This window comes from Vipera ursinii (genome assembly GCF_947247035.1).
Source record: "Vipera ursinii genome assembly, chromosome: 12".
Classification (NCBI taxonomy): Eukaryota; Metazoa; Chordata; class Lepidosauria; order Squamata; family Viperidae; genus Vipera; species Vipera ursinii.
In genome coordinates this window covers 19,513,170-19,540,889 of record NC_139525.1, presented here as the reverse complement: position 1 = coordinate 19,540,889, position 27,720 = coordinate 19,513,170, and the positions used below count along the sequence as shown (strand labels likewise).

General features: G+C 41.0%; 1 protein-coding gene across 1 annotated transcript in view; it reads right to left on the bottom strand.

Annotated features, from left to right (window-relative positions):
• The window catches only part of AR (androgen receptor), a 252,096-nt gene that overhangs the window by 62,576 nt on the left and 161,800 nt on the right, over positions 1–27,720 (bottom strand). Inside the window, exon 3 of the mRNA XM_083372317.1 lies at positions 18,907–19,023. Within this exon, the coding sequence (XP_083228443.1) occupies positions 18,907–19,023 (117 nt within the window). The remainder of the gene's footprint in view (positions 1–18,906; positions 19,024–27,720) is intronic.

Genomic DNA, 27,720 nt, shown 5'->3' with positions numbered 1-27,720 from the left:
CTAGTTTCTGCAAATCAAAAAACCTTGCAGATCAGATAATTCAGTCTTCCAAGCTAAGCATGTCTCTGAGGAAAGACGACAACCATGGCAAAGACTGAAGAATCAGCAAGGAAACCAGTTTTTGGGACGCTCTGCAGAAAAGGAGAGGATGAGAGATTATCCCCATGTGCTCTGGGTTGCTGCCCCTCAGGAAGAGGCCACAAGACAGCACTCTCCTGGAGGAGGAAGAGGACAACAACAACAACAACAAAGTTGGAAGAGACCTTAGAGGTCTTCTAGTCCAACCCCCTGCCTGCTCAGGCAAGAAACCCTATATCATTTCCTCCTATACCATGGAGGAACCTTTTAAAAGACACTGGATTTGCTAACTCATTTTCTAACCACTTTCAGAAATTACCAATTTAATTATCTTAACACTATTAGAGACCTTCAGAGTGATAAGTTTTAATTGCAACCTGGGGAATTTATTTCCATTCCTGGAAAAAAAAACTTAACAATTTAAAGAATTGGAAATAAATAGTAAAAAGCAAATAAGACTTTGATTTAAGAAAGTTATACACAAATTCAAGGCCCAGGCAAATTTTAAACATTTGTTACTATAAGCTTTTATTATATAAATTAAACAGCTTTTCATGGAAAACAAATTGTTTTGTCTATCTTAAGTCATAACAGAGATTTGAAACTTTAGGACTTCAGAAATTGGACACTGAGAAGGACTAAAGACTCCAAGCAGAAAAGGAAAAAAAAACAAAACAAAATGTAAACTTGGTTTTTTATTTATATGGGGCTTACAAAATGACTCAAAACATTAGAATGCTTGAAATACTCCAGGATATTTTCAAAGAACGGGGCCAGAGATTTGTAAGCAATGTCAGTAGTGTCAGCAATGATAGCTTGATTGTCCAAAAGATGTTAACGACAAGGTGATAGATGTAAAAATTTGCCTCATGCAGAAATATTAAAACCAGAAATACTGGTTAATAAAGAAGAGAATAAAAGGCAGCTAAAGTGGAAAAATGATGCCCAGATAAAGACCCGGATAAAGACTTTTTTACTGGATATACACAAGAACCTGGTTCAAGCTCTGAAAATGAAACTGGAAATACAAATGGTAAACAAAAAAAGGGAGATAATGACTTTTTAATGGATTTACTAGGAGGTTTGCTAAAAGCCTTTAAAAAGGCTTTGAGCTTGGATAAAGAAAAATTGAACAAAAACCAAATCCTATGACAACAGCCCCTTCATGGATTACTGCCTTGTCGTGGCGAAGTGGCTTGCGTAACTCAATGAAGCTATGAGCTATGCCGTGCAGGGCCACCCAAGACGGACAGGTCATAGCAGAGTTCTGACAAAACGTGATCCACTGGAGAAGGAAATGGCAACCCACTCCAGTATCTGCCATGAAAACCCCATGGACAGTACCAAAAGGCAAAACGATATGACGCTGGAAGAGGAGCCCCTCAGGTCGGAAGGCGTCCAATATGCTACTGGGGAAGAGCAGAGGGCTAGTACTAGTAGCGCCAGAAAGAATGAAGCCAAAGCCGAAAGGACGCTCAGCTGTGGATGTGTCTGGTGGTGAAAGGAAAGTCCGATGCTGTAAAGATTCTTTCTCCATAGGAACCTGGAATGTAAGATCCATGAATCAAGGAAAGCTGGACGTAGTCAAACAAGAGATGACAAGACTGAACATTGACATCTTAGGATCAGCGAACTAAAATGGACAGGAATGGGTGAATTTAATTCAGATGACCATCAGGTATACTATTGTGGGCAAGAATCCCTCAGAAGAAATGGAGTAGCCTTCATAGTCAATAAAAGAGTAGGAAAAGTAATACTGGGATACAATCCTCAAAATGATAGAATGATCTCAGTTCAAATCCAAGGCAAACCATTCAATATCACAGTAGTCCAAGTCTATGCCCCAACCACCGGTGCTGAAGAGGATGAAATTTTATTTTTATTTTATTTTTTTATTTTAATTCCATTTATATCCCGCCCTTCTCCAAAGACTCAGGGCGGCTTACAAGCTTAGCAGTTCTATGAAGCCCTGCAGCACCTTATAGAACTAACACCAAAAAATGATGATTGGGGGACTGGAGGCTAAAACATATAGGGAACGGATGCTGGAATTGTGTATGTGTAGTTTAATGAAGAGAAGGGTGAGGGGTGACATGATGGCAGTGTTCCAATATCTCAGGGGCTGCCACAAAGAAGAGGGAGTCAAGTTATTCTCCAAAGCACCTGAAAGCGGAACAAGAAGCAATGGATGGAAACTAGTCAAGGAGAGAAGCAACCTAGAACTAAGGAGAAACTTCCTGACAGTTAGAACAATTAACCAGTGGAACAACCTGCCTCCAGAAGTTGTGAATGCTCCAAGACTGGAAGTTTTTAAGAAGAGACTGGACAACCATTTGCCTGAAATGGTATAGGGTTTCCTGCCTGAGCAGGGGGTTGGACGATGACCTCCAAGGTCGTCTCCTCCTCCTCCTCCTCCTTCTTATCATCATCATCATCATTGTGGGGGATTGGAATGCTAAAGTAGGAAGCCAAAAAATAATCGGAATAACAGGCAAATTTGGCCTTGGAGTACAAAATGAAGCAGGGCACAGGCTGATAGAATTTTGTCAAAAGAATACAATGATCATAGCAAACACTCTTTTCCAACAACCCAAGAGATGGCTCTACACGTGGACATCACCAGACAGTCAACACAGAAATCAGATTGACTATGTGCTCTGCAGCCAAAGATGGAGAAGCTCTATACAGTCAGTAAAAACAAGACCAGGAGCTGACTGTGGCTCAGACCATGAGCTTCTCGTTGCAAAGTTTAGGCTTAAACTGAAGAAAGTAGGGAAAAGCACTAGGCCACTCAGGTATGAATTAAATCATATCCCTGTTGAATATACAGTAGAGGTGACAAATAGATTTAAGGAATTAGATCTGATAGACAGAGTGCCTGAAGAACTATGGACAGAGGTTTGCAACATTGTACAAGAGGTAGGAACCAAAACCATCCCAAAGAAAAAGAAATGCAAGAAAGCAAAATGGTTGTCTGAGGAAGCTTTGCAAATAGCTGAGGAAAGGAGAGAAGCGAAAGGCAAGGGAGAAAAAGAAAGATATGCCCAATTGAATGCAGAATTCCAGAGAATAGCTAGAAGAGATAAGAATGCCTTCTTAAATGAACAGTGCAAAGAAATAGAAGAAAACAATAGAATAGGGAGGACCAGAGATCTTTTCAAAAAAAAATTGGAGAGATGAAGGGAATGTTTCATGCAAAAATGGGCATGATAAAGGACCAAAATGGCAGGGACCTAACAGAGGCAGAAGAGATTAAGAAGAGGTGGCAAAATTACACAGAAGAACTATACAAGAATGAGCTTAATGTCCCTGATAATCCCAATGAGGTGGTCACTGACCTTGAGCCAGACATCCTAGAATGTGAAGTGAAGTGGGCCTTAGGAAAGCTGAGCAACAACAAAGCTAGTGGAGGTGACAGTAATCCAGCTGAGCTATTCAAAATCTTAAAAAGACGATGCAGTAAAAGTGCTACACTCAATTTGCCAGCAAATTTGGAAAACTCAACAGTGGCCACAGGATTGGAAAAGATCAGTTTACATTCCAATTCCAAAGAAAGGCAGTGCGAAAGAATGTTCAAACTATTGCACCATTGCACTCATTTCACATGCTAGTAAAGTTATGCTTAAAATCCTACAAGCTAGACTCCAGCAGTATGTGGATCGAGAACTACCAGAAGTACAGGCAGGATTTCGAAGAGGCAGAGGAACTAGACATCAAATTGCCAACATACGCTGGATCATGGAGAAAGCTAGAGAGTTCCAGAAAAACATCTACTTCTGCTTCATTCACTATGCTAAAGCCTTTGATTGTGTGGATCATAACAAACTGTGGCAAGTTTTTAAAGAGATGGGTGTACCAGACCATCATATTTGTCTCTTGAGAAACCTATATGTGGGCCAAGAAGCAACAGGGAGAACTGGACACGGAACCACTGATTGGTTCAAAATTGGGAAAGGAGTCCGGCAAGGCTGTATACTGTCGCCCTGCCTATTTAACTTATATGCAGAGCACATCATGAGAAAGGCAGGGCTAGATGAATCAAAAGTTGGAATTAAGATTGCCGGAAGAAATATCAACAACCTAAGATATGCAGATGATACCACTCTAATGGCAGAAAGTGAAGAAGAACTAAAGAGCCTCTTGCTGTGGGTGAAGAAGGAGAGTGCAAAAGTTGGGTTGAAACTTAACATTAAGAAAACCAAGATCATAGAATCCAGCTCTCTCAATTCCTGGCAAATAGATGGAGAAGAAATGGAGGTAGTGACAGATTTTATTTTCCTGGGGTCCAAGATCACTGCAGATGGGGACTGTAGCCAAGAAATTAAAAGACGCTTGCTCCTCAGGAGGAAAGCCATGGCAAATCTAGACAGCACACTAAAAAGCAGAGACATCACCCTGTCAACAAAAGTGCGTATAGTCAAGGCTATGGTCTTCCCAGTTGCAATGTATGGAAGTGAAAGTTGGACCATAAAAAAGGCTGAGCGCCAAAGAATTGAGGCCTTTGAACTCTGGTGCTGGAGAAGACTCCTGCGAGTCCCTTGGACTGCAAGGCGATCAAACCGGTCAGTCCTAGAGGAGATCAACCCTGACTGCTCTTTAGAAGGCCAGATCCTGAAGCTAAAACTCAAATACTTTGGCCACCTAATGAGAAGGAAGGACTCACTGGAGAAGAGCCTAATGCTGGGAAAGATTGAGGGCAAGAGAAGAAGGGGACGACAGAGAATGAGGTGGCTGGTTGGAGTCACTGAAGCAGTAGGCATGAGCTTAAATGGACTCCAGAAGATGGTAGAGGACAGGAAGTCCTGGAGGAACGTTGTCCATAGGGTCGTGATGGGTCGGACATGACTTCGCAGCTAAAAACAACAACATGACAACAGCTGAATAAATTAAAGATCAAAATTGTCAGAGATGAAAGAAAGGAATATAAAGATTAAAATGACATAAGTTTTCATAAAGCTCTGGTGACCATCTTACAGACATTTGCTGACATCAGGACTGGAAAGTTTATGATGGTATTATGTATAAATAAGGGATACGTTATGAAAAGAAGAGATATTTGTACACTTTTAAGAGATGAAGAGTTATCATTTTCATTTATACTTTTTGTGATTAAGATTGGAAGTAACTTCTTTAAATAGTTCTTTTCTTTTTTGTCCTTCTTTTTGTTTTTGCACTTTTTTAAGAGAAAACCTTGCAGATCACAGAGAGAAAACCACTTTACACTCTGATTCCTGTTCTACACATGGGAATGTTTGGGGTTTTAACATAATTTTCTTCCCATTTTCTCAACAAATGTCTATTTTTTTCTTGTGTGTACATACATGTAAGCATAATGTGCATGTCTGAGTAAGGTTGTGAAATGTTCTGAGTGCTGTATGTGCTGGTTTTAGGGAGTCCAACCAATACAAATCCACCCACCCCATTTCTGAAAATCCAGAGCTGCCTTTAAAGACCCTGACATGCAGGAATGTCTATTTTTTCCACTCTGCTACACATCGTCAACCTGCCTGATTTTGCTTCCTCACCAAAGATGCTCTCCTTTAGCTATGCCCTTTACCAACTCTAAACTGGAGGGGGATATTTCTGCTTTGTAAATGCATCTAGTTTCATTAAGTACCTAAGAGGGACGAGAACAATAGAGTCTCCAACACTGTTTTAGGTTTATTTTGTAGTGCTATTTAGTTGCAAATTCAAAACACTGATTGTTCTTAACATCCCATTAATTTGAACACCTGATGATGTATGTTTTCCATCCTAACAGGCTTGATATGCAAAGAACCATCTGTTGGGGGCTGGATGTCTCTCTTGCAGGCAGGCTCTCACCTGGCACTGGGGTAATCAAATTGCATAGGTGACCTTGCAAGTATATCCAGGAGTGGGCTGAGAATAGCAAGCACTTCTATTTATCCACTACCAGGCTTTAGTACCACACCTTAGTAAAAGCATCACCGCTTTTACAGAGGGATTCAGTCAAGAGGGCATGAAGTGTTAATACCACTTTACAATACCTTGGTAAGGCCACACTTGGTATACTGCATCCAGCTTTGGTCACCACAATGTAAAAAAGATGTTGAGACTCTAGAAAGAGTGCAGAGAAGAGCAACAAAGATGATTGGGGGACTGGAGGCTAAAACATATGAAGAACGGCTACAGGAACTGGATGTGTCTAGTCTAGTGAAGAGAAGGATCAGGGGAGAAATGATAGCAGTGTTCCAATATCTGAGGGGCTGTCACAAAGAGGAGGAGGTCAACCTATTTACCAAAGCAACTGAAGGGCAGATGAGGAATAACAGATGAAAACTGGTCAAGGAGGGATTCAGCTTAGAAATAAGGAGAATTTTTCTGACAGTGAGAATAATCAACCAATGGAGAGATCGCCTTCAGAAGTTGTGGGAGCTTCATCACTGGAAGCTTTCAAGAAGAAACTGCACTGCCATCTGTCAGGAATGGTATAGGGTCTCCTGCTTGGGTGGGGGCTTGGACTAGATGACCTACAAGGTCCCTTCCAACTCTGTTATTTTATTCTATTTTAAATTTCATGTGGTTGGATAGGGCCCTGTGTTCAAGCCTGTTGAGATCCTTCAAGCCTATCTTCTGAGGTGTTGGCTACTCCTGCCAGTTTAGTGTCATCTGAAAAGTTGATGTTCCCCCTCGATTCCCTCATCTAAAACATTAGATTTTCTGCATGACAAACTGACCCTAACCGGAGTTTTGGAGTATGGGGTTTATTGGGCTTTTATTAAACAGTCTGCTGGAAGAACCAATCAGAGATCCCTCCTTCTGAAAGTGAAAATAGTCTGATATCCTCTTGAGTTCAGTAAAAACTCTCTGGGGAAATTGAGGGGATCAGGCTGTACAATGAAAGAGAGGAAAGAAATGGAGGAAAATACGGATGGTTCCCTCCCAGAACTGGGACAGAACCAATCTCAGCTGGGCTGGAAGACTTCACAGAACATGTCTGGAGTAGGCTGGAGGAAAACAGGTCCACCCTGCTAATTGCCTGCAGTTTTGGGAAAGGGAAGTGAGTTAACCAAGAGGTCACTGGAATAAATCGAAACATGCTGAAGGGAAAAGGGATTTCACAGTTTGCTTCAGCAAGGTACGTTTCTTCCTGACTCCCTTAAATCTTCCTGGTTTAGAATCAAGATCCCTGCCAGATAATCCAGCCTAGGAAGACAAAATGTTGGATGTTTTGCTCTTGTAGGTTTGCAAGCATTTGTTTGCTGACAGCTGCCATACCTGACTACAATCTGCACAAAGGATGGCTGCTTGTAAATTACAGGAGGGGCACGGTGACCTGGAAATAACTCAGCAGCTGTAACCCCACCTCTGTGGACCTGAAGACCCACTGCCAATGCTTCAGCTTCTGCAAATAAAGGGCAGAGCCTTTTCTTTCCCATCAGTTCAAACCACTCACCTGCCACGGGGTGTGCGTGCCAGCCATGCAGGAGCACACATTTCCGCAATTTAGGTGCATTTATCAGTTAATTCCAGGCAATTATGGGAATGCTCAGCTTCTCACTCAAATATCTGATGAAAGAGGAGACATCCTGCCCCACAGACTGTCCGTCTGTAAAGCGTTTGTAGGATAATGGCAGAGCAACCCTCTAAAAGAGTGCTGGGGAGGGCAGCCAGGGCAAAGGGGGGGGGAAGAAGAGCTGGGAAAAGGAAAAACAACCTTCCTGCTCTCGAAACGCTTGTAGCCTGAGGTTTCCTTTCAATAGAATTTAAGGAAGGGTTGTGTTCACAAGCGCATGGAATAGACCACTGGGGAAAATAGGGAACTGTGCTACGATCTCTCCTGAATATAAGATGCTGAAAAGGATTTTGGCAGCCTGCTGAGTGATACAATAGCAGCGTTCCAATATGTAAGGGGCTGCCAGAGAGAAGAGGGGCCCAACCTACTTCCAAAGCACCAGAGGACAAGACAAGAAGCCATGGATGGAACTAATCAAGGCGAAATCCAACCTAGTACTAAGGAGAAATTTCCCGACTGTGAGAACAATTAATCAGTGAAATGGGTTGCCTTGGGAGTTGTGGGTGCTCCAGCACTGGAGGTTTTTACCAAGTGATTGGACACCATTTGTCCGAAATGGTACAGTGTCTCCTGCTTGAGCAGAGAGTTGGACTAGAAGATCTCCAAGTGCCCTCCAACTGTGTTGTTCTGTTATTTTCCAAGTCAATGCAACAATAGAGCCGGGACAGCAACAAACCTTTCTGTCATTAAGATCCTTTCCAACATTCATGAACTTTTGCAGACATCCTTGTGCCTCTAGTTGCTCTCATGAGCCGGGCAGGAAGAAGCTGCCTGCTGCTGCTGCTCTTGAGGTAAAAAGCAATCGCACCCTTGCTGGGTTGGCCACAGGTTTCTGGAAGACCTGTGAATTGGATTGATCTTGACAACCTTGCTGCTTTTTAGAAAAGGGTCTATAAAAGCTGCCTCTCAGTTGGTCAGATAAGGTGACAAGAAGGGCTTCATTTGTGGGCAAAAAGCATTAGCAAAATCATCAAACCGCCTGCTCAACAACATCCCAGGTTTTACTGATATGGAGAAAACACTGCATTTGATTCAGTATGTTAATTCTACTGTAGCCACTACATGATAGAATACTGTACTGTAACTTCAAAGACAGTAATCAAGTTAATAACAAATGCACTACAAATGCAGGTGAAGCCTCTCTTTATCGTTCAGATTTTATGGTGCATGTGTTTGTATTTCCACACAGCAAAATTCCAATTTGAAACTTTCCCAGATTGTTTTGATCTTTCAGGGGCTGTCCATCTTCTACATTCCTTCTGTCACTATTAAACAAGAAGCAGTCAATGGGAAATATTGGAAAAAAGGAATCAAATAAGGCAAATTTTCATTTAATTACTTTTAATTAAATTTAATTTAATTTTTCAAGGATGTTGCATTAACATGTGGAAAAAGTATCATTTTATACTCAGATAAGAATGCAAATTATAGTTCTTGGTGGAAGGGAGCTCTTATATTTTGAGATCTGCTGTAGAATGTCCAGGCACCCAATTCTTGCACAAAACATTGCTGTGCTCTGATGAAAATCTGGCAGTTGATAAAACACACCCATTTTGCTTTTTATCAGATAAAGATCAGTATATTTGCTGTATGACTTTGAGAATCTACATCTACGCAAGGGAAGAATGCCTTTAGAAAGGATTACCATTAATTAGATCATGAGAAAACATGTGCAGTGTGTGAGTGTATGGTGGGGAGGGGGTGAGACTTCTGGTGATGAATTGTGAGCTAGCATGTCTCCAAATGAGCAGCAATGATGGTGACTGAAGAACCAGAGAGTAGACTGGTCACACAGAACCTCTATGGTTAAGGAGAGGAAGGGAGAGTGACTGCTTCAGCTCTGGATGATGGTTTCTCATGAGTTTAAGTACTGGGAGATGAAAGGAAGTCATTATGCTCTCAATGGTGGCAGAGCCTTTTAAAGGACACTGAATTCCTCACTTTCTATCCACTTTTGGAAATTACCTTTTTATTATCTTGGCTATTTGCAAAGCTACCTGGTGAGTTGGCCTTCATTAACTATAAGCTTAAGAATTTAAACAACTTCAAATAAATGGCAAAAGCTAAACAAGACTTTAATCCAACAAATTAAGGGACCAGATGAATTTAAATTATTAGGGCTTTTAGTAGAAGATTTTGGAAATAATTATACAAACAGCACCTTTATAGCAACAAAACAGTTTAGTTTACCTTAATTCTAATAGAAATTTAAGATTTTATTATTTGAGAAATTGTACATGTTATGTACTGGGCTCCTGAAGGAATACCACGTGGGTTGCTGGAGCAGCTAAAGGCTCTCCAGCAACCCAGACTACAAGTCTCCTGTGCTGCAATTGGCTATCTCCAGGAGGCAATGGTTGATTCAAACCTATTGGCTGCCGCCTAGGGGCTAGACTATATATTGTGGCTAGTTGCAGCCATTTCCCCAGTACAGTCACGACACGAAATAAATGATGAGTTACGTTCCGCGTCTTCATTCCTGCGCCAAAGAACCCGCTATTTAACAGTACACTAGCAGGGACTAAAGATTCAAGGCATAAAAGACAAAAAAGGAGACAGGCTTATCTTTTGTCTTTGGTCAGCACTGAGTCAAAATGACAGACAACGGCATGACATTAGAAATAGTTCAGGACATATTTGAATAATGAGGACAGAAACTAATAGCTACAATGTTGGGCTTTAAAATAAATAAACAGAAAACAGCAATGCTTGTTAAGAATATCACCTCTGAGGACCATGACATTTGACAAAAAAAAGTCATGTGGAGAAAAAGGTGAAAAACCTGGGGGTTACACAGACAAATACAAACTGATTTCAAAAAGACATATTAAGATGGGATAAATTACAGCTATCTTAATTGAGTAGAATCTCTGTAAATGCTATTTCTATTTTAGACTTATAATCAACGCTCCCTTTAAACAATGGCAAATGGATATTTTCTAAGTTTATGACAAGGGGAAAAAACAAGAATTAGATATAAATTACTGCAAGATGCAAAGGAAAGAGCAGGTTTGGGTTTACTAGCTTTGAAAGTGTCCTTCAATGCTTGTTTGGTCTGGCTAAGAGTGGGTGAGTCTCCAGAATAAGAGCTTGAGGCTCTTATTTGAATGGCAAACCTATTTTATGTCATGGTAAGGATAAAGTAAGTGTTGAGTTCAACAACCACTTTGTTAGACATGCCATCTTAAGAGTTTGGCATAAATATAAAGTAAGGGACTCTGTGAAGATGCCTCTCTGCATGTCATCCCAGGAAAAGATAAGTTTTCTTTTTTGAAAAGAAATGTATTTATTTTATTTATTTATTTATTTAGAAAATTTATTTGCTGCCCACCTCGTGTCCAATGACTCTGGGTGGTGAGGCCAGACTGATAGACTTTTGGTCAAATGATATTTTTAAATTATGGTGACCCTATCCTCAAATCTAAAGAGGAGCTGGAATTAGAAGGGCATGTCTACCATTGGTTTACATATTTACAATTGAAAAAAGGTTTAGACTTGATTTTAAGTTATGGATTTGATTTTGCAGAAAATAAATTGGAAACTATTGTGTGGTACTGATAAACATACTATTGGTATACTTTTATAAATTATTATTAAAATTGAACTTGGAAAATGAGTATGTGAAGCATTGTATGATTCAGTGGACAAAGAATTTTGGATATAATGCTTGGACAATGGGAAAATATGTGGACAAAAGGTTAAAATTTACATTAAATTGTAATTTAAAAGAACATTTTTATAAATTGTTGTGCCATTGGTATCTAACATTGGATAAATTGTTAAGAATGTTGAAAATATGAAGGAATTTTTTACTATTTATAGTGGGCTTGTGATAAAACAAGGAAATACTGGAGTAGAATTTACATTTTAATATAGAGGAATATTAAAATAAATATAAAGACAAAATTAGAGACTTTTCCTTTGGGCTTAATGAAACTTAAAAAAAAACATGATGTATTGGCAAAACTGACTACTTTGATTAAAGAAAAGAACACAATTAATTTTGTTTCTACTTGGAAACTGCTTTTGGACTTTGTGCTTGAGGTGGAAAAAAGGAGACTTTGATTTTGGATTTTCCTGGTTAGACAGGTTTGTGGTTACAGAAATGGCCAGTATATATTATTATGTAAAAGTAAAAAGGTGAGGTTGTATGTTATTGCCTTATTTTACTGAGTCAGAAGTTGATGCTTTTGTTTTTCTTTCCCCTTTTACCATACATTTTTCCTCTGCTCCTTTTCTCCCCTGTTTTGCCATTGTTTTCATTTCTTTTTGTATTTCTGTATTGTATTTTATATTTTGATAAACTAATAAAATATTCCTCTAAAAGCAGTGATGTCTGCTTCTATGGCTCGATTATGTTCAAAAGAGAAAGTGAAAGAGATGTAAAAGAGAAGATCCTGGAGAACTGACAGATAAAAGAGTTGAAACAGATCTCATCTGACGCAGAAAGATTACGATATAAAGGATTGTTGAAATATTGGAAAATGGAAATACAAATGATAAGCTAAGAGAATGACTTCTTACTGGATTTGCAAGAGGTCCCTTGAAGAAGTTTTGGAGACGGGAAAAAGAAAAACTGACGGGAGACCAAACCCCGCAAGTGGGAAGGAGAAGATCGGCTGGTTTGACCATTCAGAGAGTTAAGGCATATTTCTGTAAAATTCTGGGAATGCTTATAGACTTTTGCTCTCAACTAGGAAAGAAATGTTAATGATGTACAGATTTGTGTATATGATAAGGGACGGGTTATGGGAAAAAGAGATACTTGCATGTAACTTTGTATTTGTGATGAATTTGGAAATAATTTCTTTCAATAATTCTTTTCTCTTTTTCTAATTTTTTCTCTTCTTTTTTCTCTTGCATTTTTATTCTTTCTTTTTCTTTTTGAGTTTAGTTTATATTGCCTTTCATTGTTGTTTTTTATTATTAAAAAAGAGGAAACATAAGCAGTGGTAAATGCATCCATGATCTATAGCAGAGGTCCCCAACCTTTTGGTCACCAGGGACCAGTTACATGGAGAGAGGGTTTTTTGTGGACTGGAGTGGGCGTGTTTTTGTGTGCTGACTGCATCCCACGGATGGGGCTTTGTTGTGCAGCCCAGTTTCTGGCCTGCCACAGCCCACTACTGGTCCACGGACTGGGGGTTGGGGACCCCTGATCTATAGTAAATATTCCCAAGGAATTTTAAGTTCAAGAGGACCTACTCTCATAATTGTGCATATGGTTGCAGTCTTACAAATCCTAATAAGAAGAGAGTTTATCAAGAAATATGATTCAGCACCATTGGAGGCAAAGCAAAAAAATTTTTTTAGCAACGGGCCCTTTTTGAAATGCTTCATACTGATATTTAATTAATAAACTCAGTGCTTTTTTGTAAAAAAATGGTGCCGGAACTCACATCTTGTTAATTTTTTATTTAAAAAATTATATATTCAGTTCTTAACATTTAATTTACTGTATTTAAGCCAAATGTTCATAGTAAATTCCAAAGTTTCATCCAATTCCCATCCAGCAAATCTTCTTCACTCCTTCCCTTGCTGTTAGTATCTAGGGCCGAATGTCATTCTCTGAGTAACCGCAGCCCAAGCATGCAAAGATGAAATCACGAAAGCTGAGGCTCAGAAACAAATAAGATTGCAACAAATGACAAAAGTAATATAAAAAAGATTTGTCAACATATGAAAAACAAGAAAAAAGGTCAAGGAAATAATCAGTCCAGTAAAGAGAGAAGATAGTAAAGAAGTAATGGACAGTAGAGAGAAGGCTGAACTGCATAATTCATTGTTTGCATCAGTCGTCACGCAAAAAGATAATACAGCCCAACCTATCAAAAATATAACCATAAAAGACACACTAGGAATACAAATTAAAACAAGAAAATGGCAAGAGAACTCCTGTCTATTCTAAATGAGTTCAAATCACCAGGATCTGACAGATTATATCCCAGAGTTCTGTAGGAGCTGGCAGATGATCTTGGAACCACCAAACCATATCTTTCAAAAATCCTGGAGCATTGGGGAACTACCAGAGAATTGGAAAAGAGCTGATCTTCAAAAAAGGAGAAAACAATATCCAAGAAACAACAGACCAATCAGCTTGACATCAATACCAGGGAAGATCTTGGAAAAGGACCCAGATTGTTGGGGGCAATAAACTGATTTTGTAATAATGCCGCTTGGGGGGGGGGTGAAAGCCCTAATAAGCAGGCATATACATAGAATGAAGGCTATTGCTAAGCACATTGATTTGTGCTTTAGATTGTAAGCCGCCCTGAGTTTTCGGAGAAGGGCGGGATATAAATGGGATTAAAAAAAAAGATAATCAAACAACAGATCTGCAAACAGCTAGAAGCAAGCAAAGTTATAACCAGAAGCCAAAAAGGGTTTGTTATAAACAGATCATGCTAAACAAATCATATTTCATTGTTTGACAAAGTGAGTATATTAGTGGGCCAGTGAAATGCAGTGGACATGGTATACTTGGATTTCAGTAAAACATTTGACAAAGTAGACCTCAACCTACTTCTTGGTAAGCTAGAAAAATGTGGGATAGATAGTATCACCATCAGATAGATTTGTAGCTGACAAATATCAGTTTTAAAATGATCATATTGCAATCTACTTTCTATGCAAAGACACTTATTTGAACCATAACTTAAGTCAAAACTAAAGAAGCAATTAAAATGCTTACAATGAATAAAACATCAGAACCCAATTGTATTTCTGCAGGATATTATAAGGCTCATTTAGAAATCCTGACTAAATCTTGAATTCAAATAATTAATGAGATTCAAGTATGTGAAGAACTTCCTCTATCATGGAAAGAGGACTTTATTTCCTTAATTTATAAAGGGAGAGATTCCCATAACACAATCAGTAGCCCTGTTTGAGGGTCATGCCGATCAACTGGAAAGGGGATTCCTTAATTTGACACGGTGAATAGGCTGCATTTACTAAGTAAAAATTGCTCACATTTTGCTCTGGATTAATTTGTACCATAGCCAACAGCTACAGAGTTAATAAATCTAAACACACACACACACACACACACACACACACACACACACACACACACACACACTCCTGAAGTACTCCTGTCTGCCTCAGCATTAATGCTCTGAGATGATCCATCCTTGTCTATGGGCTATTTTTGGAAGATCAGTGGACTTCTGTTTTGAAACAGGTTTACCTGTTTTGCAGAAAACTGACAGAAATAGGTTGAAGGACAGTCTGGCGCAGTGGGTGGGGGAGAGAACATGCGAGCTGAGAAGAGGTTCACATAGCAAACTGAGAAAGTTTCCTGCTGCTTCCTCTTAGCCTGTCAGCTGCCCCACTGACCCATGGGCTATTTTTGGAGAGATGGTTGACAAAATGCTGGTAGACTGGCTCATCAGTCATCCTCTTCCTCAGGGACATAAGCAGGTGCTGCTAGGTCAGACTTTTAACCGACGTAGTCCAGCAGTTTGTTCTCATAGTGCTCAAACAATGAAGGAAGCCCACTAATGTCCCTATTCCACTGCCAGATAGTTGCATTTCATCAAAGCTAATAATCATTGATCCCAGTGGTTTCCATGAATTGGCCGAACCCATTTTTCAAGCCAGCTAGTACTACATTTCATAATAGTGAATTTCAAAGTTTAATTATGCATTGTGTAAAAAAATAAAAGGCCGTTGGCTGTCCTGACCCTTCCAGGATTCAATTTCACTGAATGGGCCTCTAGGTCTAGTATTTTGGGAAAGAAAAAACAGCTTCTATGTGCCCATTTAATCCACATCGTGCCCAATTCTGCAGATTTCAATCATATCTCCTTTTATTTGCCTCCTTTCTAGTGAAGCTGCTCCAACCCCTTTGTCATCTTAGCTGTCCTCCTCTGATCTTCTCTAGCTCTATTGTCTCCTTTTTGGGAGCAGCTACCAGAACTGCACACAATATTCCAGATCAGGTTACACTATTGATTCATATAAGAACATTAGGATATTGCTATCTCTGTTTTCAGTGCCACTTCTTCTTACTCCTAACATCCTGTTGGCCTTTTTTTTATGCAGTAGATGCTCACTGTGTCAGCACCTCCATTGATCTGTTGACCATTGCTCCAAGGTCTCTTTCCTCATCAGTCATTGCTGATCCTGTTAATTTGTATGAGCACTTACGATTTGGGGTACCAATGTGCATCACTTTACCCTTCCTCACATTGAATGGCATCTGCCATTTTGATACACATTCCCCTAATGTGCAGATATGTCTTACTGTTATTACTACTCTGAACAACTTAGTGTCATTAGCAAACCTGGCTATTCCATTAGCCATGCCTGATTCCAGATCATTTATAAATGTGTTAAAAATCACCTGTCCTAGGACAGAATCCCAGGATTCCTATTCTTTAGCCGGTTCTTTATCTGCAAAAAGATCTGCTTTTATTCCATGGCTGTTTAGTTTACTAAGAAGTCTTTGATGAGGAACATTATCAACAGCTTTTTGAAATGTAAGAAGATGGTATCCACTGGCTTGCCCTCATCCATATGATTATTATCACTCTCCAAAAACTAATAGATGAATTAGATGAACCTTTCCTACATGAAAGAAAGATCTTCCTGTTGGATCCTGATTATCTGTGGGATCACATTCTCCTAACGATTTCTACCTATCTGCTGAGACCTGGAAAAGAAGACTCCCTCTAAATCCCATTGTTTTGGGAAAATCTCTTGCAGGATTCCTGGGGTTGAAGCCTCCCGTTCAGGGCCCTCTTTGCTGGAAAAGCACTGCCCTTAGTATCAGGTTGGCACCACCAGGGTTGCTTGTTGCAATTCCATTACGACCAGGCTATTTCAGCAAGACTTTGGGCTGAAGGAAACATTTTAATCTCTCCTGATGTGGATGGGGTTCCATTTGTTCCCTGGAGCATGGAATACTACCAATTAAATTGTCGATATTGTTATATACTGACACTCACAGGGTTAACCCCACACCAAGAAGCCTCCAGACCCGAGGCTAAAACAGGGAATCCCTAACGCGGCAGCCATTGACAGTTGACAGCTGTCAAAAGGCTGCCGGAAGAAACCGCGCACGCGCATGAGCCAGCAGCAGCCATTGACAGTGACAGCTGTCAAAAGGCTGCCTAGGCAAGTAGGCATGCGCCAGAGCCGGCCCAGCTGACAGCCGCCAAGCTGTCAAAACGCCGGCTTCCAAACACGCCTCCCCGCAGCCAGCGGGACTGTCAGCTGGCGGATTCCCCGACCGAGCCACGCAAGCGCAGTCACCCGGGAGCTGTCAAAGCTGCCGGCAGGTCATTGGTCGCCACCCTCGAGGCGGGAAAATTCGGTTCCCTGATTGGTTGTTAAAGTTGACTGTTCTCTATAAAAGCAAGGATTTCTCCGCTTGACAGCTGTCTGGAGCTGAAGCAAAATAAACGCTTGAAACCCAGCCTGCCGCCTCTCTCTGATCCTTCTCTGAACAATTCAGATATAGTGCTATTTTATTATACTGTTTTGTTTCTACTGTTTTGTTTTACACTTACTACTGTTTTAGGAGCTCAGTAAGCTGCTGCTGCATCAGGCATAACTCAAGTGGCATATAAGACTACTGAAGTAAAATAAATAGATAAAATAAATACTTAGGCTACAAAGTGAAATTGGCTAAATTCATGTCAACTTTACTACAGCACCAGATGGCCTAAATTATGAAGTGCTTCAAATAAGATAAGTGTGCTATTTCGGGCAGAGCTGGGATTCAAATATGTGAACAACTAGTTCTCTATGGATGCTGCTTCCAGAAGTCCATTCTGGGCCCAGGCAACAAAAAATTAGCTACCGGTTCTGCCGAAGTGGTGTGAACTGGTTGAATCCCACCACTGAATTCAGGACACAATCAGCAATACATTTTAAATTTTATCAACACAGCCTCCTGTAATAGACCATGTGCATTTCCAGAGTTTCTTAGGAGTAAAGTAAATGCTAAAGACACAGAGTGGAACTGGGAAGAGAAGGTGAGTTAAGGAGACCAACTGCCTTGAAACCCCACAAGAGGAGGGCTTACAAGATGGCACTGATTAAATTAAAAGAAATAAACAATATCGCATCACTCCATGCTTTTATATAAACCTCCAGGCATCAGCGAGGCAAGATGGAAATCGAGAATTGCATGCAGAGGAGGAGTTTGGGAGGTGCAGCATTTCTGCAGCTGGGAAATGCAGTTGAGGCATCTCTACCAGTGCAGGCCTGAGTTGTGACTCTGGATCTGAGAAAGCCCTGTGGTCAGAACCAAAGCCATCACAGGGCTGGAACCTGGTGGTACTCATCGCTCAACCTGATGGTAATTCACTTATTAAAAAGTAACATTTCCAGGAATAAGGGTCACTTAATAGGGTAGTATTGCTTGTTCAGGTGAAACTTAAAATACTCATGAAATTAAGTTGATAGCTCAGAAATAAATTCTTGTTGTTGTTTTTGTAAAAGCAGCACTGGGTCCAGTGGTCCCTCACAGCAAATTTTTTCCTTTGTAGCTTGCTGTCTAATTAGCCTTTTTATCCACTTATATATTTTTTTGTACATAGCACAGCCTTTTCTAAATTGGTTTAGAGATAGACAACTTCTTTTAGACAGTCATTTGTCCAGGATAGTAGAAGGTCTTCTGCCTTGGGCAGGCAGTTGGACTAGAAGACCTCCAAGGTCAGAACACTGATGGATAGGTTCTTTGATCTGACCCCATCCAAAGCTACTTCATATGTTCTGGTCACCACATCTCAAGATGGGTATCAGGGAGCTTGAAGAAAAGGACGACCAAGATAATCAGGGGCTTGAACAAAGGATATAGCAATTGAGACTGCTTATCTTCGAAAACAAGCTTAGAAAGAAATACTATTCAAATACAAAGACAGACAGGTATGCATGCTTTAGCTCTCTGTATTCTTAATTCTTATTTTGCCCAGTCTTCACTGTTCCTAACTGCACGTTAACTCTCAAAGGCAATGTTTTTTCTCCTGATTTCTCAAGACAATATCTCTTCCAGCTAGTTTTTGTCCCTTGGCTGGGGAGTATGGACACCTGCCTTTGTGACAGGCTCAGGTTCATTTGAGTTACATCTGACGGGGTTGTTTAGGTCCTGCATAAAGCAATGGAAGATTCACTTCATTGTCTCATGTGATAAAAGCTCATCCATGAATGGACCTAATCTAATGCACACTTGGCATAGACTTTTATCTTTTCTCCTGTGATTTCATACCGGAGGTTCAGCTTCATGACGTTCTGGGACACCCAAAGGACACAGCACAGTCCCGAAACGTGGCGAGACTTACCTCCGAGGGTCATCCCTGCTTCGTAGCACTTCCTCAAGCGGCAGGAGGGACAGTTCTTCCTTCGGAATTTATCAATGGTGCAGTCATTTCGGCTGGCACAGAGATACTTTTGTTTACCTTAAAAAAGTTACAGTGAAATTTGTCATTAATAGATCAGAGGAACAAGCTGGAACGGTGACTTTGTTGCAATTAAAAACACATATATACATTAATGCATCAATAAATCTAGAAATCATCTCAAATTTGAGGGGTTTTGATCAAGGAAATGGGAGCGCAATCGAGCAAAAAAGATCGGGAGTGATGAAGGATGTGCCTGCCCACGGTTTTTGTACATGCGTCTGAAGACTGGAGAATCTGCATCTACGCAACGTGTCACGTTACCTATGGGGAGAAATGCATCTCTGCGCCAAAGATGCCTCTGGCAGAGGCGGGTCAGAAACAGGACAAATTCTAGTTGCTGAGCAAAGGCTGGAAACGAGATGTTTGGGCTGCCATAGCTCTGCTTCTGCTGGAAGAGCACGACCCATTGCCAGGCCTCAAGGAAGAAGCTCAGCAGGCCGCACCAACTTTGTACACAGCTGGCGGCAAGTCTAACAAGCTGCGGTATAGAAGGGTGCAGGATATTCTCACACTGAAATCTAGGATAGGAAAAATCAAAATTGAGAATCACCCTTATTTGAGGGAAGACTAACTACAATATTAACTGCCACCTTCCCGAGAAAAATATATATAGTATAGTACTGTCCTCGTCACTTTCGGTGGTATTATCTGGCTGGCTGGGTTGGTGGCACAGAATATTCATAAACATCCAGGTGGCACTGGAAGCGGTGCTCAGCATGAGCACATATATTACCAGCTTTGGTAAGGTTACATTAGCATCCCTGGAGGCAGCCAAAAAATTGTAGTCTTGACTTTTGGACACTTCCCTCTGTCCGAATGATTCAGACATTTCTTTCTCCTTTAACTCTCAGCTTAAAATGCCAGCAGGAAAAAGAACACTTGGACTAGGCTGGCCAGTACAGTTCTCTGAACTTGTGATCCCCTCTCTCTCCTACTCTGACACGAGGGGTAAAATCACAAGGACGCATTCAGTCCTTTCATTAGTGCACTGATTGTCTTCACCCTCACTACTTCAGAAAAGCACAGCTCTGAAACTGCCTTACTAATACACCCATCAGCATATTCCTGCTCCTAATTTGCCTCTTGAAAAATTCAAGGCAGCCTTGGGGTCTAAAAAGAATATAGTATGAAAATGGTAGTTTTTTTAAAAAAATAATTATTTTAAGTTATGGAGAACTAGAAAAGAAAGTGGATACAGAGAAACATGGACAAAAATAGAATGGCTAAGTAGAAGCAAGGCAATAACAGCATTTCTATATGGGTGGAAGTTCATACAAAGGACAAAGGAGCAAATTTAGGGAGCATGAAAGAAAAGAAACCCGCAATAAATACATACTGCTTGCAAGTATTTAGAGAACATCTAGTCCAGGGGTGTCAAACTCAATTTCATTGAGGGCCACATCAGCATTGTAGTTGCCCTTGGGGGGGCGGGTGGGTATGGCCAGGGTGGGCGTGGCCTACTGGGTGGGCGTGGCTGGAGTGCGTATGGCCTACTGGGTGGGCGTGGCCAGCTCTACTTCGTTCGCATCAAGGGTGCCTATGGGGGCCTGGGCAGGAGTGGGACAGATCTGGGGGTCTCTGGCAGAAGGAGGGTCTCTGGGCCAGGGCCAAGGCAGTGGGGGCCGTTCCCTCACTGTTTCTAGGATGGCCTCGCGGGCCGCATGAAACCACTTTGCGGGCCGGATCCGGCCCCCGGGTCTTGTGTTTGACATGTCTGATCTAGTCTAACAATCTATTTGATGTAAGGCATAATGGATGAGAAAGCATTCTCAACCAGGTACTTGTGCAGCTGTTCATTCTACAACAAAATGAGAGCTCTGTTTTACTACTGATGGTTTGCATTGTTAAAATGAATTTGTAGCCAAAATCTGCAGTTCTGTGATTTCTGCTCAGAGATGATATTCCTGCTCCTCATCCTATACAACAGCCCTTGAAATATTTGTTGCAAGTCCTCTCAATTTTCTTTTCTTCAGGTTAAGCATACTTTTTTCATCTGTTTCTATTGAGACTTAATTTTCAGATTGACTGCTGCCCTGGTTACCCTCTTGTGAGAAACAATACTTGAACTTTTTCCAGACTGATCCATTGCCTTCTACAAATGTTTTAGGATTGTTTGCAAAATGGCAATGGATCATTTGTGCCACATTATCAACTCACTGATAAGTGTATCATGGCAAACCTTTGTACTTAACTGAATTAAAGATACCGGTATACTAGGTTGCGGCATTCTACAATGATCTATTAAATGGTAATTCTAAATCAGTCCACTAGAGCAAGATGCCATTGCTAAAATTCCAATTGGGTCAAAGAGGCAGCTCAGTTCCAGTCTCTTCTGTTCCAGTTCTAAACTGATTCCTGAGTAAGCCCTCCAAGACTTTTAGATCAGCTGCAGCCTTCTTGGTTTGTGGTTTTATTCAGAGCTCTTTTGGACCTTTGATCACTGATAACTGGTCTGGCTACATCCAACCATCTGATGGGTGTGTTATAAGATTTATATAAAAAAATAGGAGACGTGCACTTGGCTGATTGCTGGTCTTGGGTCTTTTACTTTTACATTATAGCACAAACTGATTTTGGAGCACATTGATGCTCTTCATATTTTATAACAATTTCCATATTGCTGTTAGTCTGCTGCAGACAAACAGCAGCTCAAGGTTTATGGTGCAAAGATGATGAGAAACAGTTGGCAATCAGTCACTTGAAATTCTCTCCAGAGGGTTTTTTTTGCTATGTTTCTATACTTCCTATCACCGATTTATTTTGGATGGTAAACAAAAGAGAAATTAAATATGTTTGTTACTCAGTTCCCTCTTTCTCAAGGAGATCTGTATAATACCAAGTTGCTTTTGAAGAATAGCCAATGGCCTTTGTTGCCAAAGGTTTATACTGAAATGAATGTGTTGCTTTTTAACATGCCAAAAGATACTTCATTAGACAAATGGGCAGACAAAAAGAAAGGGAAAGGAGAAAAAGCTCATTTGTTATTGGCCTCTAAAAAGTCCTCTGCTCAGCGCTCCATCCCCGGAGCCTTTGAAGGAGAGGCTGGAATGGTGGCGGGTCTCCCGCTCAAGCAGAGGGCTGGACCAGAAGCTCCCTTCCAACTCCGTGATTCCGTATTCCATTCCGGCTTCTCCTTTGTCTCCTTTTCCTTGGATGGCGAATCTGAGCTGCTTTGAGAGCTGGCAGCACTCAAGCACTGGGCCTCGTGCCTCAGGTCTTCACTTCCCTGGGCAAATGTGGAAGAGGCGAGACTGGCCAGAGACACTCTGCCCAGGAAGGAGGGAAGGGAGCAGTCGGGAATGCCTAAGCAGACAAGAAATTTGCTCCCTCTGACAAAAAGAAAAGAACGAGAGTGCCCATATTCTTATCTCCATCTGTAACAAAGATGAGATCATATGATTTAATAATTGGGAAAGAGAAGAATAAAAAACTGCCCAAGGCCACCAGTTCAAAGACCGCAGTCCTGCAGGAGCGCTGCACGAAAGAAAAGAGAGGAGGAGGAGTTGTGTTTCATCACAAACTGCTCTGAAGAAACATGACGTTGCCCAAGAGGAAACAGCATGAAGAGCCCTGCAACCTCAGGAGACGGAGGAACAAAGTGCGTGAAAATCATCAAGGAGGAAAAGAACGAGGAGAGAGATAGTGGGAAGGATACAAAAAAGGGGGGATAACTAAGGTGGAATTGGGGGGCTTGGAAAAAAGGGGGGGGAGAGTTGCCAGTATGACTCATTGTCTCTGAGCTTAAAACCCCCCAAGAAAGGAAGGAGCCTGCAAAGAAGAAGACGGGAAAGGAGAGAAGGCAGGTCCGCCCCTTTGGCCTGAGGCGGGGATGGAGAGAGGCCGGGAGGGATGATAAGAAAAATTAGATCTGAAAATCAGGTTGGAGAAGCTTTAACTGAATGAACAGAGGAGTAAAAAGGAGCCTGGAAAGGAATTATTATTGAAGGTCATTATTATTGAAGAATTTCAGGGCTGGAGAAAGGCCCACGTATTTAAGACTGCCGTGCAGCTGAACGGCTCGTCTCCTTTTCTCTGAACAGGGAGCTTTGGGTAGGCGGTGGGGCTGAAGTTTGCCTTCCTGACTTTCATCTGGGAAGGGATCCACAGCAGGATCAGGTTCAGTCCCTATTTGGATGACGAAGCACTTGGGTCACGAAGAGCTGCCGATGGAAAACATCCCTAAAGAAGGTGGCGGAGGACCTTTATTCAGACATCTGCCTTGCAGTCACCAAGAGAGGAGTTTGAATTCAGCTTTCCCATCCCAAATCATCATGGATTTTTTTACACTGAATTGTTCTAGGTGTCCCTTACTAAGCACAGATTTTAACTCTATTTATTGTGATGAATCAAATTCTATGCATTATTTTTGTAAGCCTCTTAAAAGCTTACATTATGAATAAAAACAAGCATGTTTTAAAGCAGGGATCGCCAACACCGGGAGATCCGCAGCCTGCCAGCAGCACATGACCCAAAGGCCGCCTCCGGTCCACAGAAAAAAAAACCTTTCTCCACAGAACCGGCCCCTGGGGCCCAAAAGGTCGGGGGCCACTGATTTAAAGTTTTTTTTAAAAAAAAGAAAGGGGAGGGTGTTCATTAGCGAGGAGGTGCAAAGTTTGTCCAACTGAGAACAGATCCCGCGAGAAAGTTCTGCTGTCAGAAGGCCATGCCCTGGAAGTCCTCAAAACTGAAGCTAACCTGGTCCTGAAATAGGCCTATTTCGTCAGAATACAGTATTTAGTTTCCCAAATCATCCTTTCTCCGGTTGGCAAATTCTGTATATCCTGAGTAACTAGCCAGGAAGAATGACTGAGTTAAAGGCAGATTGAAAGTATGAAGGAAAGAAATGTGAGGAAAGGAAGTCAAATTGACGGCTGCCCATCCCACCATATCTGACAGAATGGGCCTGTTATAGGTTCTTTCATCCAAGGAGCTATATTGGGTGAGTCCTGCATGGGAGGCCGTTCCTGCTGGGACCCTGCCCTGTGGAATCCCTTCCCCCCTGAACTGAGGACGGCCTCGTGGCTTCTAAGCTTCTGAAGGTCCCTCAAGGCCAGGTTATGCTAGCTGGCCTGGGGACCCCAGTCAGTTGATATGGTGGCTCCAATTACTATCAAGATCCCTCTGCCTAGTATGTCTGTTTAACCTTTTTTAGTTTTCAATGTTTTTAATATTTGTTAATGATAATAAATGTAAAATTTATTGTTTTAGTTTTCTTGTATGATGCCCAGAGTCTCTTGCTCATGAGATGGGAGGCTCTATAAATTAGACAGACAAAGTGGATCAAGAGAGCAAATAATTAAGTGAAGGAAAAAGAGAAGCCAATAGCAGCAATGAGGGGATGCACAAAATAGCAGTGCAAGTTAGAAGTAGCACAGTGGAAGTTTTAATCTGCAATAATTATTTTGAGAGACAAGACTGGAGAGATATGTGTCAGAATCCATTTATATTCCATTCCTAAACCCCTATCTGTGCACCCCTAAATCTCATCCCTCACTGGATTCTGCCATTCCCAAGGAGGAGAAGAGAAGTTGTTAATTGGCCATCCCTATCCATTAGATGCAAGGTTGTTTATTCAGCCTGCCTGGAGGCCATCATCAAAAACCAGGGAAAGAACAAAAGGGGAGGGGGGAGAGATTCTGGTTTGTATCTCCGATTGGAATCTGAAGGGGAGGAAGTAAATGTCGTAAAGGGATGGAAGATCCCTTTTCCCATGGAAGGTTTTGACACCTGAACCTTAATTGATCCGGGACTGACCAAATGGACTGAGGGGAGGGGTTTTTACTTGGGGACAATTTAAAAGTATCACTGCAATACAGTTTCCAGATCCTGTCTAGATTACCCACTGACAATCATGTTTTAGTAAAAGTTCCTGCTTGGATAATCCTGTCTCCAAGAGTTCTTCATTGGGGTGGGTCCTGACAACATGACCTAGCTGACCATCTTTCTTAATGAAAATTGCACCACAGCCTTTTAATTAAGCTAGCAATTATTATTTTTAAGTAGTCCACAAATATTAGCACACTGATTCTGGTGGCATGAGAAACATTATCACCAAAACTCCCAGCAACCAGATTGCCCCAGAGCAAATTCTGTTTGGCAACTTGCTATGTTCAGGCTGGCTGGATCAGCTTCTTCACATGTATTGTAACGACTAAAAATTAATCTACAATCTCTTTGCTGAAATCTATTTTGGTTATTCACATCCCCAACATTCTCAGATAAAGTTTCATCCAACATCCAATAAAAAGTATTTAGCAAACAGACCTGGAGCTTAGCTGAATGCTTGGAGGCAATCAGGCATCTTTGTTGGGACAACTTGGATGCTGTTTATTTTGTTTTGTGATCACCCAGTCTGGCCTACAGCCCTGAACTTCGCCGTGGTCTCTCATCCAAGTACTATGAGGCTCAAGATGACTTGACCTCTTAGACCAGGCATCTGCTGAGAAGAGAAACCAAAAAAACTGGGATGTTTTAATGTTACATCCAAATTTTGCTTTAGCATACTTGAATCCTTTGTCCTTTGCGTCTTTCACTCTTTCCTCCACTTTCTGTTTGACAATGGACAAGTTTTCCTGAATTAACCTCATAACAAATTAGTGTTTTGAAGCTTTTTCCAACAATTTCTGGGAAAAGCTCCAGTTTTTTTTCACACTCCCTGCAAGAATCTTCCTTGCCAGTAATCCTGCTAAACAACTTTTGTGCACAGAAGGAATCAGCATCAGGATGAGATGGTTGAAGAAAGCAGCAACTACAAAAGATTCTTTCTTGAAAAATTAAAATGAACTGACCAAGATATTGTCCAAACATGCATTTTTGTTTTATTGTATTTTTTATGGTCACTGCCTTTAAAGTCCTAGATGGCCTTCCTGGGCAGGAACAATTCCCATGATAAAGGGATTCGTATCTCCTGGCCCCTCCTGAATCAATAAATTGTGCTGATAGGCAGAAACCATGGGGCCTGGGTCCAAAAATGCCTGGGTACATTTAGGCCTTAAAACAATTCTCACACACATAGACACAATTTAATAAATTTAACTCCTTCATTTAATTGGTTTAACTCTTTCATCCTCTCCAATAAACCACACATTAAAAGGCACCTCTTTGACAAACTAACTCAATATGACTTGGTTTTGATTTGCTATCATGAACTAATATAGATTTCAATCAATCAATTAGAATACAGCTGAGGGGGTCCTTGGTGGTCTTCTAGTCCAACCCCCTGCTCAAGCAGTAGACCCTATCAGACAAGTGACTGTACGTAAGTGTTCTTAAAAACCTCCAGTGGAGAAGCACCCAAAACTTCTGAAGGCAAGTCGTTCCACTGGTTAATTGTCCTCACTGTTAGGAAGTTTCTCCTTAGGTTGCCTTGATTAGTTTCCAACCATTGTTTCTTGTCCTGCCCTCTGGTGCTTTGAAATAAAATTGACCCCCCTCCTCTTTGTGGCAACCTCTCTCAAAATACTGGAATACTGCTATCATGTCCCCCCTACTTCTTCTTTTCTCTAAACTGACCAAACCCAAATCCTGCAACAGTTCTTCGTATGTTTTTGTCTCCAGGCCTTTAATCATCTTAGTTGCTCTTCTCTGTACTTTTTCCAAAGTCTTAACATTTCTTTTTTGTAATGTGGTGACCAAAACTGGATGCAGTAGTATCCAGTTATGGCCTTACTAAGGCTTTATAAAGCAGTATTAATACTTCACGTGATTTTGATTCTATGCCTCTATTTATACAACCCAGGATTGTATTAGCTTTTTCGGCTGCTGACCCACACTACTGGCTCATATTTAAATGATTATCCACTAGGACTCCAAGGTCCCTCTCACAGTTACTGTTTTTGAGCCAGGTTTCAACTAATCTGTACTTGCACATTTGGTTTTTCTTGCCTAGGTGTAAAACTGCTTTTCTCCACATTAAATTTCATGTTGTTCAAGTCTGCCAAGATCTTTTTGGATCCTGTGCTTGTCTTCTGGGGTGTTGGCTATTTCTGTCAGCTTAGTGTCATCTGCAAATTTGATGTGTTCCCCTTCTATTCCCTCACCTAAGTCATTGATGAAGATATTGAAGAGTCCTGGACCAAGACAGAGCCTTGTGGTATCTCACTGCTTACTTCCCTCCATGTGGATGTAGTACCATTGAGGACTACTCATTGAGTACGGTCTGTCAACCAATGAAATAAGATTGGTTTGGCATGATCTGTTTTCAACAAACCCGTGCTGGCTACTAATTATAGCTTTATTTGTTTCTAGATGTTCACAGATCTGTTTTTTATTATCTTTTTCAGTATCTTCCCAGGATGATGTTACGATGATTGGTCTGTACTTTCCCTGGTTTGTTTTTTGCAGGATATTTGAAAGATATGGTACAGCAGTTCTGAGATGACATCTGCCAGCTCCTTCAGAATTCTGGGATTTTAATTCATCATCTCCCGGGGATTTTATTCATCAAGATCGGACAGGTATTTTCTAATCATTTTTCTTGCTTATTTTAATCTTTATTTCTAGTCTGTCTTTTTATAGTTATTTTTTGGTAGGTTGGGCAATAGGTTTTTTTGGGGAGGGGCGTGAAGACTGATGCAAAGAATGAGTTAAGCATCTCTGCTTTCTCTCTGCCGTCTGTTATGTCCCTGTCATCTTCTCTCTTAAGTGGACTTACTGTTTCCTTGGCTTTTTTCTTGTTATTTATATGTTGAAAGA